General features: G+C 40.6%; 1 protein-coding gene across 9 annotated transcripts in view; it reads left to right on the top strand.

Annotated features, from left to right (window-relative positions):
* NRG1 (neuregulin 1) overlaps positions 1-17,496 on the top strand; it is a 707,499-nt gene that overhangs the window by 676,091 nt on the left and 13,912 nt on the right. For 5 of the 9 annotated variants that reach the window (XM_084628934.1, XM_084628933.1, XM_084628932.1 and 2 more), the window contains 3 exons: positions 4,232-4,290; positions 10,940-10,963; positions 17,090-17,192. In XM_084628934.1, coding sequence (XP_084485060.1) covers positions 4,232-4,290; positions 10,940-10,963; positions 17,090-17,192 — 186 coding nt within the window. Of the gene's footprint in view, positions 1-3,543; positions 3,612-4,231; positions 4,291-10,939; positions 10,964-17,089; positions 17,193-17,496 lie in introns of all 9 variants that reach the window. The other 4 variants (XM_084628935.1, XM_084628936.1, XM_084628931.1 and 1 more) reach the window with 3 other exon arrangements.

The following is a 17,496-nucleotide window of genomic DNA, read 5'->3' as shown; positions in this document are numbered from 1 at the left end:
AAATCATCAGGGACTAGAAAAACTTTTAGAGTGGTAGATACGCTGGAGGGCAGGGATAGGATACAGAGGGACCTAGACAAATTGGAGGATTGGGCCAAAAGAAATCTGATGAGGTTCAATAAGGATAAGTGCAGGGTCCTGCACTTAGGACGGAAGAACCCAATGCACAGCTACAGACTAGGGACCGAATGGCTAGGCAGCAGTTCTGCGGAAAAGGACCTAGGGGTGACAGTGGACGAGAAGCTGGATATGAGTCAGCAGTGTGCCCTTGTTGCCAAGAAGGCCAATGGCATTTTGGGATGTATAAGTAGGGGCATAGCGAGCAGATCGAGGGACGTGATCGTTCCCCTCTATTGGACATTGGTGAGGCCTCATCTGGAGTACTGTGTCCAGTTTTGGGCCCCACATTACAAGAAGGATGTGGATAAATTGGAGAGAGTCCAGCGAAGGGCAACAAAAATGATTAGGGGTTTAGAACACATGACTTCTGAGGAGAGGCTGAGGGAACTGGGATTGTTTAGTCTGCAGAAGAGAAGAATGAGGGGGGATTTGATAGCTGCTTTCAATTACCTGAGAGGTGGTTCCAGAGAGGATGGTTCTAGACTATTCTCAGTGGTAGAAGAGGACAGGACAAGGAGTAATGGTCTCAAGTTGCAGTGGGGGAGATTTAGGTTGGATATTTAGGAAAAACTTTTTCACTAGGAGGGTGGTGAAACACTGGAATGCGTTACCTAGGAAGGTGGTAGAGTCTCCTTCCTTAGAAGTTTTTAAGGTCAGGCTTGACAAAGCCCTGGCCGGGATGATTTAATTGGGGATAGGTCCTGCTTTGAGCAGGGGGTTGGACTAGATGACCTCCTGAAGTCCCTTCCAACCCTGATATTCTATGATTCTATGATTATTCTTTTATCGGATCAAGGAAAAGGCTGTGGTCCTGATGATTTAAGCCATCCAATTTCTTTAATAAATAGTTGGTATAGCCTCTAATTAGCCAGTAGAGAAGATACAGGCCCAGAGTAATTTCTCGGTTATACCACTGTAAATCCAGAGCAGCTCTTATCTTCATTGGCCTTATTCTGATTTACACTGATGTAACTGAGCGTGGACACTGGCCCATATATAGAAAAGGAAAGAATTGAAAATGCTATGTGGGTAACCAAAAAAGAGAGTGATGACTAGTGACAGTATTGGAGAAATTACAATATAAGAAGGTACTTTCAAATATTGCCTGTTCATACATGTATAATCCAGAGGAGACAGTTTGACAGGCAGAATTGTAATCTGCACTGAATTTTGGTTGTCCGCAATAAAATGCCTTTCACATGCACGAATAATCAGAAGTGGAAATGGTCATCCGACCCTCTGTCTACACTGGGCCCTTGTTTGCAATGGTTGGCAACTGCACCAGTGTTGACAACAGTTTAAGTGTCAGTATAAACACAGCTAAATTGTTTTCCAGTGCTGTGTCAAGAAGCCTGACCCCGATCAGACTGGAAATGCACTAGCATGTAAATTATTGCCAACACCAATGCAGCTGCACCCATTGCTGACAACAGGAATAGAACAAGGAGCAAGCGGACCCCAGAGGCCAGTGACTGTGGGCCTGATCCTGAGCCTTTTAATCAGCAAAATGCTCATAGACATCATTTAAAGTTTGGCCTGAGTCAGGAGATGGAAATCCAGGGTAGGCATGAACGGCCCTTAGTCTGAGATTTAGTAATAAAAAGCATTGTAGAAGAACACGGTATCATTACTACTACTACGAGGATGGATACTTAACAGTAAAAGCCTAGTGTAAAATAAGAATTAAATTAACAGGATAAAACACTCTATTGCAGTTTTGTTTCTTCCAGTTTGCTAATACAAATCCAAATTCAACCTACTTCCCTGCCCAGTGGCATAACCTTCCTCTGTCTTTATTATTTCATTCTTTATTGAATTTATCTATGGTAGTGCTCAAGGATCCCTGTTGGAATCAGGGTCCTAATGTGCTAAGGCCATACAAACATATCAGAAGACAGGATCCGTGCTTTGGAAAGCTTAAAATCTGTTCCTTTGATAAACAGATTCATCTCTACAGCAATCGGTTTAGAAAAAACCTCTTCAGACACTCAAAATGTACCTGTATTGAAAGAAAGTAAATCTTGTACAATGCATCTGGACAAAGATGCATCCATTTGTATTTAACACTGCTTATCTTGTATCGTATGTTCTGTATGAAATTCCAAAACACTTTACAAGGTTAAAAAATACAACTACTATGTAAGTGCAGTGTGTTAATATCCTTATTGTTAATTAATGCCACAGATAATAGTGAGCAAAGGGAGAGAGAACTTTAAAAAGCCAGGCAAGGGAGAAATGAGATTTCAGTGCAGCTGAAAATCTGATATGGGTTGAAGAGGTACAGGAAGACTGTTCTAGATGAATGCAGCTGCAGAGCAGAATGCTCTTGAATTTAGATTGCAAGAAGGTACAAATGGGAGGCCAGAATTAGAGAGAGAGAGACCAGAAGCAGGCTGGAGCAAGCTCATGAAGTGCTTTAGAAACAAACAGAATAAAGCATAACTTGACATAAATATAACAATTTAAATGTGTCAACATAACTTGATTTAGCATGAAGGTAAAAGTCAGATAACTTAGTAGAACACTGAGAATGGAGTGAATAGGTAGGAGAAAAGCAGATGGCCCTGTGGGACTCCATAAGAGGACCATCAGAATCATGTTCTAAGGAAACCAGAGAAGCCTGCGTAGCTATGCCGGCCTTACAGAATGAAGTCCCACGCAATGTCAAAAGCTGCACTGAGGTCCAGGAGAATGAGGAAGAAGGAAAAGCTGGCCGCAGCTGCAGAAAGGAGGTCATGGACAACATGGGGGAGAGACGTTCCTCGTTACAACCAAAGTCGAATTCATGTTGCATTTTTCCAAGGCTTATGATGTGTGCTCCATGAGATGAGATGAGATGAGATGAGATGAGATGAGATGAGATGAGGCTACTTATATCTACCTCCCTGCTTGTTGTTTTTTGGTCTACCTCTTTTCCATTTCTCAAATACATTTAACCATAACTGCTGCCTTGAACAAAGCTGTGTTTAAAAAAAAAGAAAGAAAGAAAAGCATGAGCTTGAAGGTAGAACGTGCTATTAAAGAAACAGCAAAGTCCGTAGACTTTCCATAGGTCCTGCAATATACATGATTGTTGAAGGCAAGGATGTAAAATTATTGTCCAACACCGTGTCGTTAATTGGGAAAACTTGGTGTGGTTCCGTAATCAGTGTCTCAGGAAGGAACAATGAGCAGTCCATTTGTACTAGAGCTGACTTTTTTTAAAACTGCACAGATTTTCTTGAATAATTTTTTTTTTTAATTTTACACAATGATAATTCTCCGAGGACACATTTTTTCTTTCATTATATTTTTTCATTAGTTTCTGGCCCCCATGCCCCTGAAGTCATTTAGAGACTTTCCATGTTCCATAGGAAAAAAATTATCATTCTGATAGTTCAGTGGTTTTGGTGTTCTATTGCTTATCACATTTTTGCCCTTTAGGTGCCAACCTGGATTCACTGGAGCAAGATGTACTGACACTCTGCCCATGAAAATCCAAAACCAAGAAAGTATGTTAAAATAATCTGAACTTTGCTTTCTCCCCAACTACAGCAACACAATCACTATTACTTGGTGTTTTCACAGTTCAGCTGGAACTGGCATCCTTTGATTCTGATTATGGCTTGAATCTCTTAATTATTAATCTGTACACCATGGCATTATCGCATCAAAAATGTTCCTAGTTTGTGTGACTTTTTTTTTAACTGGATCCTTTTCATCCTCTGCAGAATTTTGTTGCTGTTGTTTCACTCTGCCAACTTTCTTGGTTGGTGAAATGCTGCAAATTGTTACCCTAAAGGAATATGTAGACTGAGATGAATGTTGTACAGATTTCATTTCCTAGCTGCCTTGCGAATACTACTTTACAAAAGCGATTTGGAAATTTGGAATGGTGAATTTTTTGCATCCTGAAATATACTGTGATCTCGATTGGTTTGGGGCTTCTGCAAAGCAAGTGGGCTGCTCTCAGCATCTTGAGCCATTTTGACATGCTAAACCAAGATTCAGTTTCTGAAGGTGAACTCACCAAGTCAAATCAGTTCACACTGAAGGAGCTTCTTTCTTAGTGTATATTCACCTCTTCTCTTTTCTCTGTTTTCTCTACCATTTTTTTTGTTTTTCCTCTCAGGTGCCCAAATGAATTTACTGGTGATCGCTGCCAAAACTACGTAATGGCCAGCTTCTACAGTACGTCCACTTCCTTTCTGTCTCTGCCTCAATAGGAGCATGCTTAGTCAGTGCTGCTTCTTTGTCGCTGCATCTTTCCTCCGATTTTTTTTTACCTGTAACTAGATTTATTGCCTGAGGCCTAATATTGATTGCCTCTGCTTGTTGCATGAAAATGATAACAAAAGCAATTGCAGTACTCTGTTGGATTTGTTGGCATTGATGTTTAGGCATTTGAGACTTAGGAGCGTTCTGAAATTAATATTGAATGACGTCCTACGGAGTTGTAGCTGACAAGAAGTTCAAAGATACATTTAAAAGTCTCAAAAAAAGAAAAGGAGGACTTGTGGCATCTTAGAGACTAAACAAATTTATTTGAGCATAAGCTTTCGTGCGCTACAGCTCACTTGCTCACGAAAGCTTATGCTCAAATAAATTTGTTAGTCTCTAAGGTGCCACAAGTCCTCCTTTTCTTTTTGCGGCTACAGACTAACACGGCTGCTACTCTGAAACCTGTCATTTAAAAGTCTCGCTTTTTATTTGCTAAAAGAAATAAATCCCAGCACTAAAACAGCAATCGCTTTATAAAATCTTTATAAAGATAGTAACCTTCCAAACAAAAGGGATATACATAAATTGCCTTGGAAAATAAAAGCTTACATGCTCCAGGTGTATCAAATGAACACACTCAAACAGGAGTGAGGGCTTTTTTTCCTTTATTATCCAAACATTTTACATTTCAGTAGGAAGAAAATTACATGAAGAAAGAGAAGGGGGGAAGGGGACCTAAATGATGCTGATTGACATTTCTTATTTATGGGGGACAGGTGCAAAAGATCAAATATTTCAGAGCCAGATTAAATGGCTGAAGAAATGTGCCATGTAGACTCCTTTGGACACACACACACTGTAGGACTGGGGCCTTAGAGACATAGTTTCATAAACTTCCTCTTGGATGGTCTTGTTAACTATTAATTATTATTTAATAGTGAGAAAGTGCGAAGTACGTTGCATATTTATTTTGTGCCTTCAGATATAACCAAGTCAGATGTAAAATGGAGGGAAATTGCCTGGGGTTTACATTTTTAATGCACATTCGCTATTCATAATTAATTTTTGCTGGCGTTCCACTGCATTATGATGTAAGGGCAGTTCTATATGAACTATTTTTGATGGATCACTCACTAGCATTGAAAGATTTCAGAGACTGCATGATTGCTCAGTTTAGATTTCCATTAGTACATAGGCTAAAAAGCTGTTAGCACACACTGGACATTTTGGAGCCCTAATAGAGACATAGGTCTTCTCTTACATCAGTGAACAAAGAATGTACATACATAATTCATATTGTCTATCATGGGAGTTACCCTGGTAAATCCCCAGGACAATGGCAGGCGATTCGACTGCACAGCATTCTAGTATTTATTTTACACTGCATTTTAAAAGGTTTATTAGTGTGAGTAATTTTTAAAATGCCTCTTACATGTATCAACCAAAAGACTAAAATACCTTTCTAGGCTGTGCAGTCCTTTTGTACCTGAGTATTAGATTTGTAATTATGAACATTAATTTATTATTTTGAAAACCAAATTTTCTGTGCTTTTAACAAGTGTTACAACATTTATTTTTAAAAAAAGTAGTGCAAAGGCTAAATTACACTTTTCCAAAATTAATTCAAATGGAGACTCAGACATGAACCACAAGTTCATTTTTTCCACACAGAAAAATAATATATTTGGGGGTTTTTTCTCATTTGTTTTTAATTTTTCTAACTACGCTTGGGATTTTTAAACAAGTCATTGGGTTTTTCAAAAAGGCCATGATTTTCAAAAGCACCTAAGATCCAGATCCTCACAACTCCCTTGAGGGGTTAGGCACCTACAGATATGATATGTCTACACTGCAAAAAAAAAAGAAAACAGAGGCCGCGAGTCTCAGAGCCCAGGTCAGCTGACTCGGGCTGTTGGGTCTTGCGCTCCAGTGCTGAAAATAGCAATGTTGACTTCCCACTTGGACTGGAGCTCTGAAATCTGGCAATGGAGGAGGATCTCAGAGCCCTGAGTCCAAACGTCTACACTGCAATTTTTAGCCCCCACAACAGAAGCCCAAGAGTGACCCAGACTCTGAGACTCACTGTTGTGGGGCTTTTTGTTGTGCAGAAATACTCCGAGGGACTGAGGAGCACAAGCCTATGGAACGCCTGTCTTTAAATCACTGAGGTATTTTTGACAACCCCATTGAAATTCAGTGGGTGTAGAGCACCTATCTACCTACCTTGGGCTACTTTGAAAATCTAGCCTATTTATTTTATTCTACCATTTTCTATATACAGTAGATCTGAAGCATAAAGTGGCATTTCTTAAGATGCAACAAATCTTAAAATGACACTTCTGGAAGTAGACCAGGGAGAGCCCATTTCAATGTAGCCAGAAAAATCAATAAAGAAGCATTTCTATTACATTTGTTTTACAGCCACGTATAGGTCAAGCCATACAATTAAAAAGAGAACTTTGCCTGATCTGAAGAATCATTCTAACATTATATCTGGGGCTGAAAGGCAAGAGCTTATGCTGTATCCCACATACTGAGCAATTGATTTAATTAAGTTTAGTCAGGTAAGCACATTGAGCAAATCAGATGTTAAACAAAGCAAGCACCAATAGAAAAAGAAAAAAATGGAAGCTAGATTGCGCCATCCAATTTCAAGCAGAAGTCCTCATTGATTTCAAGGGGCACGTTTGCTTTGAAGCGGATGGTTCAATGTGGCTCCATACAAAGACCTATGGATTAAAATCCTAATGTCATTTTTCTGTTGTTAATATTCAGCTTAAAAGGTGGGATATTTAAAAGCATTGGCCTCGTTCCGCTGTGGCTGCAGTCAGAAGGAGTTTGACTGTCAGCGGGAGCAGAGCGAAGCCAATGCTGAGTGCTTTTGAAAATCCCATCCTTAGCATACCCCACATACCCCAGTAAGAGGTTGTCTAGATACGGAGCCCTGGACTGGACTCAACATATGCAGGTGTTCAAACAAAAAGATATCTCTAAGACTATTGTACTCCTCATACTGCACTGAAAAGAGAAGTATTTTTCATAGGTATCTTAGTTAAGGCACCTTCCCCCATAGAAATAGTTTTTCCTTCCTTTAAGTAGAGGAGGAAACATTGTAGAAGCATTTTACACCACGGACGTTGGCAAGGTCATTCGCTTCCAGCTTCATGAGCATGCTCTATCGTGGTTAAAGGGCCTTGCACTGCAACATGACAATTGACAGGTTTCGTGTATTGCAAAATTTACCATCAGGATTGCAAGTGGACAAAATTTCCTACCATCGTGAGGGAAGGGGAATAAGATGCACAATTTGTTATAAAACTGACAGTTAATGACTGGTGCAAGATCTGGTTCAAGCAGAGACTGGCTGTTTTTCCTAAAAGATCTGCTCCAGGGATTAGTTTGGCGAAGTTCTGTGGCCAGGAGGTCAGACTAGATTATTACATTGGTCCCTTCTGGCCTTGGAATCTATGAACCTGTGAAAAATCTGGGAGTCCCTACAGCACCCTTTAATTGGGACCCTAGCGGCAAAACCCAAGTACAATCTACTGCCTTCATCTGCCATGCCAGGTGGGGAGGGGATTCATTCCTGGTGGTCAGGAGAAGGTCTAAAGGGAATGTATGCAGAACTAGTGAAAATATATTCCCCAGGGATTCAGGTTACATCCACAGTGCTCAGTCAGCATGGAACAGGTAAACATCTTCTCCTTTTATCCTGTCCCTGGTGGTCTGAGGACCCCTTGCATGGCTGTAAGTTTAATTGTGAGTCTCTCAGTAGATTGTATGGTACATCTGCATGGGGGGTATGTATGATTTGTGTGTATGTGCACATATACACACGCACACACTCACATAAAATGCATTAGAGTGGCAGAAGGGACTAAATGTGGGAAAGAAACCTGTATTCCTGAAGGTAAGACCTGCAATACACATCACTTATTAAATTTGGTCAATTTTAGCCTTATCAGGCTTGGTGATCATTTTTTTTCATGGTTGAATAATTTGTTATGAAAATTATGAGACTCTTCTGTCATGTAACCTTGAGATTTGTCTGGCCAATAAATTACAGGGGATGATGGGCAAGGTTTGATTAAGTTCTGACGTACTGTAGTGACAACTCCAGCTCTCACTGGACTTGCTGATTGCTGTACAGTAACTCCCTCACTTTTCAGTTTTTACACATAAATTATATTTTAGGTTTTGAAATTTACAGTTGGCAGATTTGCTCTAAGATCATACAAATTTCCAAAATAGAACCCTGGCTACCGAGGTATTAGAAGTTTTCAGGTAAAATTTTCAAAAGTGGTTAGGTTATGTAGGCACTAGGTCCTACTGACATTTTGTGGAACTCAGGCTCCTAAGTTAGGCATGTTTGAAAATTTTATTCTTCATCTCACCCCAAGATGAAAGTCAAAGGCCGCATTTTTTTTTTCAATCTAAATTGCCTGACCAATGCTCTGGAGCGTAGCAAACTATTTGACGTTGATATGATGGGCAGGATCACTCAAAAGTGAACATTTACTGTCTTCTCAAATTTAAATTAGACTTGGGGTCACATTTTCAAAACTGCCTTAAGAACACAAATTTTCAAAAGCAATTTAGTAGAGATTCAATGGGACCGAGGCTACTAAGTTCCTGTGGCCCAGATTTGTAAAGGTATTTAGGCACCTAACTCCCATTAAAATCCTTGGGAGCTAGACACTTAAATACCTATAATAATCTGGCCCTAAGTCACTTTTGAAAATGGGTCTTACCCTCCTAAGTCACTTTTGAAAATTTTACCCTTAAACTATGTGTTTTAAAGTTTGCCCAACATGAAATCACATTTACAATGGAACTTAATTATTTAAAATAATCTTTGTGTTTCTTTTTAAAACACACGGGCAGAAATTCAACAGGAAGCATATTGCATCTGTTGAATATGAGACAACAACATGAAATGGGAATGGATACAATGTAATAAGCGCTTTATAAAATTAAGTGTCGGGGTACTCTGCTTTCTTTTAATCAAAAAGAGACTGAAGCTCCAAATAGCAAAGATAAATTATGCTGTCTAGGATCAGAATGAGCGCTGCATGTTTCCTCAGCATGGTTTCTTTTTAGGACTTATGACCAGAGTATGTTCCCGTTTTAAGGACCAATTTCCAATGAATTATTTGAAAAAGAAGCTGCATGATATGAATGACTTCTGTTCAAATTAAATTAGAACCGGACTAGCAGTCTTACCTATAAAACAACATAAATGCAGTAATATATATGCATGAGCATGTCACTAATTTTACTGAAGATTTAACCAAGCTTTCTATGCAACTAATGTATATTGTTAGCAGTGTTCACCTCGGCATGTAGTACCAGCTCCTAAGAAAGAAATCTGGATGGATTCCAATTTAGTTAACCCTTAAAATGTTACCGATAGGCAAGGAAAGAATTGTGCACTTCACTCTCCCCAATCTGTGTAAGCTAATTGAATATCTACTTCCGTAGAAAATTAGGGTCAGGTTCTAAACTTCATAATAAACAAAAAATTTAGGAAGCGAAAGCTAATCTGGTTGAAGTGTCACCCAATGGGAAGAGAAACCTATATTTGTTGGATTTTGATGGATAACTTTGTTATACAACCCAGTTAGCCAAAGCACAGAGTAGTGGTATCCTGGTCCCATTGAAGCCCATTGGAATTTTGCCATTGATGCCAGTGGAGCTAGGATTTTATCCAGCATTTTTTAGTTCTACAAAGGGAACAAGAAAACAACCTCCTCCACCCATGGAAATTACATGGGTCTCCCAGAATACGCAGCCACGGAGAAATTTGCGTTCCCCACTGGTGCTGGCTGTGGAATGCCAGATTAGACTATTGATTTTATCAGAGCGACAGCTCCCCCACCCCACACACAAACATCCTCCCACAAGTCTGGGTTTTTCCTTTGGACGCATGGCTGGCCACCAAGGGAGGATTCTGCAGGGGCTGCGTGGCCTAAGGACACGGGGTCAGATCCTCAGCTAGTGTAAGTGGGTGTGGAACGCCCTTGCAGTCACTGGAGCTGTGCTGATTCAAGCCATCTGAGAAGCTGACGAGGGCCCATTCTGTGGCAGATATCTGTTCCCATCAAACAAAATAGTAATGGTCAGGATGAAGTTGCCCCTAAACAACAAGAATGGCAGTGTCTCCCACCAGAATCACCGTTTTCAGGAACTGGGGGTAAGCACCCCCTAAATCCTCTCTCTGGCAGGGTAATTCAGCTCAATGTAAGGACTCCATAGACTATAATTGTCAGTGATTAAAAATAAACTATTTCAAGCATCACCACCTAACCACACTTCCATTACCTCTCAGTAAGATCTTTAAGGGTTAACTGCTGTGTTCACTGCATTGTGCCCGTGCAAATGCCATATTCCTATTCCGGTGTGTAACACCTTTGATACAACCGTTATTGACCCGCAAGCTTACAGGCGCTTATCTGAGCACTGACTGCCCTGTTAACCACACGCCACTCGTCCTGTTTCAGTGTGCAGACACAGAACAGCCGTAATATTCATGTGTAATTTGTTTTTGAGTACAGTGTATTGCTCTTTTCTGAAACTTTTTCCCTTTTCTTTCTTTTTTGTCAACTTTCTGCATTGGCAGAGCATCTTGGGATTGAATTTATGGGTATGGACCAATCATTCCTTTTAGCCTGCAGATTTTAGAGCCTGAGAGATTAAAACCTTTTTTCCCCCTCCTTCAATTTCTAACCAATTTCTTTACGCTTTAGAAGGGATCATACAGCTATAACAATAACCTTTGTCGACTTCCTAGTTGTGATTAACTCACTAGAATGTTAATTAACATAGGATACTTTAAATCTCCAGACTTCATATACATTAGCCTTGAAGTCGCCATACTTGACTTTTCTGTCAGATGGCCTTAAACACTTGTTACATTAGCATTAGTTATGATCTTTTGGTGTGGCTGGGTTTTGGAAAAGCCAACTGAATTAATTAAGCAAAGTGGCTAATGGACTGTCTTTAAAAAAAGTCAAGAAGATAATATAGCCACTTAAATTCTGCAACAAAATAAGCAATATTGAGCTCAGTTTTTAAAGTAAAATTAAGTGACTAAATCCATATTTAGGTGCCTAAATCAGCGCTTAATTGCCTGCAGTAGGTATTTAGATACTTGAGTAAGAGCTGACAAGCCTCCCTTCAGATACTCAAGTTTACAAAATGGGCTCAATCTATCCAATAATAAATCTAAACTATGCAAGGGCAAAAGCACTGACAATAGGTACCATTTTCACCATGGTGCAGTAAATATAAGGATTAGAGCCTGATCTTACAAACCCTTTAAATGAGTAGTCCTTGCTCATATGACTAATGTTTTGCAGGAGGTGAAACGTCTCTTGAACTGGCTGAATTATTAAAATGAAGCTAAATTTGATGTAATTCATTATAATTTGGAATTTCCTAAAATTCTTTACAAAAAATATGAAGTAGACAAATTGTTTTTTTCATTATTTGCAAAAGAGAATTAATTTTGATTCCTATTAAAATTGCCTGGATATATAATTAATTCATAGCCACGGAAATAGTGTGTGGAGTGCTGACCATTATAAATTTGAAGAAAAAAATCACAAGCAAAATATTCTGCAAGGGCCAGACTTTTAAGGTATTTAGGTGCCTACCCCTTATTGGCACCTAAATACTTTTAAAAGTCTGGCACTAGGTCACATAGTACTGTGCTGTAATAGAAGAAACTCTATTACTAAAATAATGTCTGGTGAATTATTTGCTATAATCCCACGCAGACTCACTTGCAGACTTTAGCTCATATACAAACCTCTATCAGGAAAGAGCATTTTAAAGCACTTCAGACTACCGCTTGAGATATGATTCTTTCTTTTAAAATTTCACAAATGTCTGTTAGAGGACAAACTTAAAATAAATCCATATACATTAGTAATTATGAGTAGTTTAGGGTAATTTGTAATTAATGGTGCCTTTGCGACATACACATATTTCACTATTATGATTTAAGGCTAATGGTGATTTGCATTATCCTAGCATTCTTGAGGAAGAACTAACAAATCTATAAAGGATTTTTTAACAGTCAGTAGAAAAAACCATCTGTAAATTCACATTGCACATATATCTCTCTAAGGACTTTTCCCAAGGCTGTTTTGAACTTCTTCCACGTTATTTTAAAAAAAATACTTCAACATTGTAGTTATTGTTCTGCAAAATATTATTAAATGAATCTGTAAATGTTACACCGATCAAACTAATGAATACGAAAGGCAGGTCAGTGTCTCACTGTCACTGTCTCACTGTCACTCCATTCAAGTCAGTGGAGCTACACCAGTTTAAGGATCTGGCCTGTGTTTGGTCAATCTTCACTTGGTTTATTTGACCAAGAAAGATCTCAGTTGTCCCACACCCTCTCTCTGAGTGTGACGCTGAGCACTGGCTTGAATACGCATGGATTGTGGTTCAGAACATTCACAGCTGGTTCATGCCGCCTGTTTTCCCAGCTCTACCTGTGCCATTCTGCAGGCTGGCATTGGGGAAACAGGCTTGTGACCTGACCTTTCCCACCCACCCCCTTGGGTGCAGAGACTACAGTTGTGATGGGCCACCACTAGTGGGTAGGAAGTCTTTGTGACCTGCATTGCTGTGAAGAGCCAGGCGCTGTCTCTCTCTTCCCTTCTGCAGTATTTCATTTCCCAACCATATGGGTCCCAGGGCATTGGGAGAGGGCACTGGCCCCATCTGTGCTGCTGCCTGGAAGCACAGCGCACTAGGCTGGACTCCCTCATTGTAGCTGCATGCTGTGGCCAGGGTGGATAGAAGCCAAAAAAGGGGGTGTTAATCCTGGCCCATCAGATCCTCCCAGCTGCAAGCCATGTAGAGTAAGTGCTCCTGGTTCTCCTAGCCCATGCTTCTTGGCAGCAATGGGGTTCATCGGGACCTGCCAATAAACGTCTGGGTGGGAATCACGGCCAGGCTTAGCCATGTCGGTCTCAGGATAGGAGAGAGACAAGGTAGAGGAGGTAATATCGTAGACCAGCTTCTGTTGGTGAGAGAGACGAGCTACACAGAGCTCTTCCTCAGGCCTGGGAAGGCTACTCAGAGCACCACAGCTAACTACACGATCAAACCGGTCGTTTACCACGAGTAGTTGGCACATATTCGAAGGGGCTATTCCCGGTGAAGTGGCCAGATCAAAAGGGAAATTAGTTCACTAGGCAAGAACCCTTTCACTAAACTAAAGGAGCAGCTCTGCTGTGAGCACCCCGGCCATCATACCCGCTTCTGCTGCCGTCCTTCAGTCTCCTCCACTTTTTAATTAGGGCCTGGTTCTCACTTACCCTAAGGCCCCTTTACACCACTCAGAATCAGGCTCGTGGAGCTTGTCCTGTAGTACCCACAACACATTGTGCTCCACACCCATGAGGAGGCGGTGGACTGTCGGTGCAAGATTCACTTCATAAACACACACAAACCACCGTGTCTATTTATATATCACACATGACAGACACCACATGACTACCACAGAACACACCAACGTACCTATAACAAGCCTCAGCGTCTCTAACACTGTTATCAAAGCTATCACAGTGCAGAATGTAGTTTCCATTACCTCAGTGTCTGGTGTAACCTCAGTGACGCCTCTGGAGTTAATAGGATTTACACTGATATAACTGAGAGCAGGACTTTTCCAGAGTTATATAGAATAAAATATATGCTAACATAATAACATGAAACCAGACTTCCAGTTCAAATCATTTTGAATTTACATGTAATATGTTGTATTTAACATAGTTCTCCTATATGTTGGTTTATTGTGTTCTCAAAATGCACCATTTGCTTGGCTAACCAGTAAGTACTTTCACGGAAGCGTCTAACTAGCCTAGGCTAGGAGTTATGCTGTATGAGAAATCCCTTCGGACTCTGCTTAAACCTTTTTTTCAAGCATTTCTTCACTCTGTTTTTTCTAGTATCAAGCATGCTGTGCCAGGCCTGCAGTTGACTCCTCAACTTATAACCTTGTCTTTCCCTGTATTTCACCTTCTGTCTTTTCCTGTCTGTCATGTTTGTTTTGGGCTTTTTTTTCCCCATTTGACTTCCTGTTCTTGGATTTTGAGTTGTTTAATAAATTTTGCAGCATTCTAGTTTTACCACACTGACTTCTTCTTCCCCTCTGTTAATACTCAGTGCTATTAATTTTGTCTGACGGTGTTCATGATCTCTTTACTGGTGTTTTGATTTACAGTGGGGTTGGCTTGCAGGAAGTATTCATTTCATGATAAGGTGCATTGTATCATAGAAACTAAGATACTTTTTTTGGGGGGGGGGGAGAATCTCCATTGACGCTGAAACTTGTTACCTTAGACAATTAGTTTCTGCAAGAGTGGCAGGCCTTAAAGGACATACAATATTTGAGCAGCTTTTGTGTACTCCCTTGCATAGCCACTGCCATTCTGGAGTGGGCAGTACATACACAGATACAGGGTTATGCCTCATCAACCAACCACAACATTTCTTAAATTAATTAACAGGTTCTCAGGAAATTATTATTTATTTGTATTACCGTAGCACCTAGGATTGCTACCTAGACGTCAACTAAATTCTCAAAAGTCCCTTTTCCATTTCTAAATAGTAGCCTAACTGGCTCACCATATGTTATGAGTATGATGTATCTTTATTACCAGTAAGTTCAGTCTCCCAACCAAAACTCCTGAATTGGCCCTTTCGCAACATGAAGAATCAGGACCTTCATGGAGACATGACTGTAAGGCCAATCCCTACATCCAATCTCACTCACCATCCCCTGACGCCTCACTTTCCCCCTTTACTCAGATCATATGACATAGAAATGGAACCAACCAATACCCTTAAGCCACATGGATCTACTGTCAATCACTATAATACTTAGCCTAGAATAGACACCAACTCACCCATGTTGGTTCCTAAAGCCTTTCTGACAAACCTGACCTTGTTTCCGAGAGCCTCAGTACAATCAGCTAATGTAAAATTATACTAAGCCACCTCTATAGACCACTCAGGGTTTCTTCCAAATTTCCACACTGGGTACACACAGAGGAAGCCCACGGAATGCCAGAGCATGTTGCTAATCCTTTGCTTTAGCCATGTGATAACCAAAGGATATGCTGGGGGTTCTTCACTGTCTCACATTGCCTGCATCTCCGTTGACATCGGTGGGTATGCAAGGGACATAAGACAGTGAAGCATTTAGCTCCTGGGTTTAAAGAGACACTAATGGAGACCTGTATTGCCATAAACCTGTATGAAGGGATCAGAGGGCAGGTCAGGGTCAGGTCAACAGTAAGTGTATCTCTGTGCCTAGCGGTGACCTTCCATGCCCCTAGGTTACTCCTGTGTGGTCATAGGCGGACTGACAGGTCAAGAGCACACCAATTAGAACTGCCCCCTAGGAACCAGGCCAGCAGATTTCAAATCCTGTGCCCATTCCGCCAGGACTCAGTCCCCACCATGGTGGGGAGCTGCATTTCTTTTTGTTTGTAAATCTCTCTTATGGCTGTTTCACCATTGGTGTCAAGATGATGCCCTGCCAGATTTAAGGCCAAGTTCCTACTGGCGTCACATCACTGTTAAGGCTACATTTCTCGATTGCCATGGGGAATTCTGGCTAGTTCATCCAGCAGTGCCAAATTTTTTTTAAAAGCCCAACCATGGTGACCATTTCAGTCCCAAAGAGAGGGAAACAGGCCAGAATTCGCAACGCCGTGTCTTGAGTCAACCCTCAGTTGGGCCCAGATCTACTCAGTAGGAGTTAGGCACTTAAATGCCTATGAGGATCTGGGTCTACGTGTCTCCAGTTCAAAGTTCTAAGCATAACATTTCCGTACTGCAACATACAATGATGCTTTCGCCAAGTGTGACCGATGACGGAACGTGAAGGCTGAGCCAACCCAAACATCGCTGGTGCTAATGATTTCTTTAGAATGGTGAAATATCTCTGCGAATGAGATCAGTGAAATAGAACAGGTTTTCTTCAGAGGGCAAGGCTACTCTCTAGCTAGAACCATTCCTTTAATACAAATCTGGACATGTAAGTAATCATACAGTGTTTCTTTGATACAGTGCATCACTAATAATTGCTATTGCCATATTTGGGGGCGAAAGGCTCAACTGCTGAGCGTTATTAGCGACCTCTGACCATTTGTCTCATTTTCATTGGTGATACAATTACAAGCCAACCTCATGTTATGAATGTAAAAAGATACTCTGAAATTTCTCCTGTAAAGACCACTGAGATATAAATTTGATTTTTTGGGGGGGGAGGTGCTGCGGGAAGGGACGACATTGAATGTTAAAACAAAATAAGAGAAGAAGAAACAAGCTAAATTTGTTTTCTGAGACTGGGAATTAACCTTTATTCCAGCTGTCTTTGCAAGAGCAAAACATCCAAAGCATTTTCAAATCATATTATTACCTTAGCGCATTGTGTTTTTATTTTCAGCAAATGATGATATTTTGTCAGTTTTAAAAGTCATATTTTGGATATTGTTCTAGTGAACAATATAAGTATCTTTTATTTTACTTGTTATGGTTTTTTTGGCACCCACTAGCCGCTGATATTGTGTTAAGAGATTAAGTTCTGATCCTGCAATAGAGTTTTGCCCAAAGTGCACGGTGATCATGGGTTTTTTTTTTACTGTGTGGTCCTGTATGGTGGTATGTAGCATGTCCACTGTCATCTGCTTGAATCGTCAGCCTGCATCTTGTAATCTTCTCTGTTTTTGTCCCTTTCTAGAAGCAGAGGAACTATACCAGAAAAGGGTCTTGACCATAACTGGCATCTGCATTGCCCTCCTTGTAGTTGGCATCATGTGTGTTGTGGCCTACTGCAAAACCAAGTAAACTTTTCTCTTCCTTTTTATCTCTATGATTATCCCTAAGGGCTTTATACCACAAACCCGCACAGCTGAACATAACGCTAACTGCCCAGGAGTAGTCCCATTGGACAGTTGTGGGGTGATAGTCAGTGCCTGATTGAAACCTGCCATAGGCTTGCATTGTTGATTCACACCATTGCTATGTGATGGCCATGTATGTAAGCATGATGATTTCATCATGCAAAGTCAATGTGTGTTTATCTAAATTCAAATGTAAGTGACAAAATTGGAATCGGTACACTCAGATTAAATACTGGCAGATACA

This window comes from Lepidochelys olivacea (genome assembly GCF_965140295.1).
Source record: "Lepidochelys olivacea isolate rLepOli2 genome assembly, chromosome: 5".
In the NCBI taxonomy this organism is placed as follows: domain Eukaryota; kingdom Metazoa; phylum Chordata; order Testudines; family Cheloniidae; genus Lepidochelys; species Lepidochelys olivacea.
The sequence above is the reverse complement of the archived record's forward strand: the minus strand, read 5'-3'. Positions and strand labels throughout refer to the sequence as shown.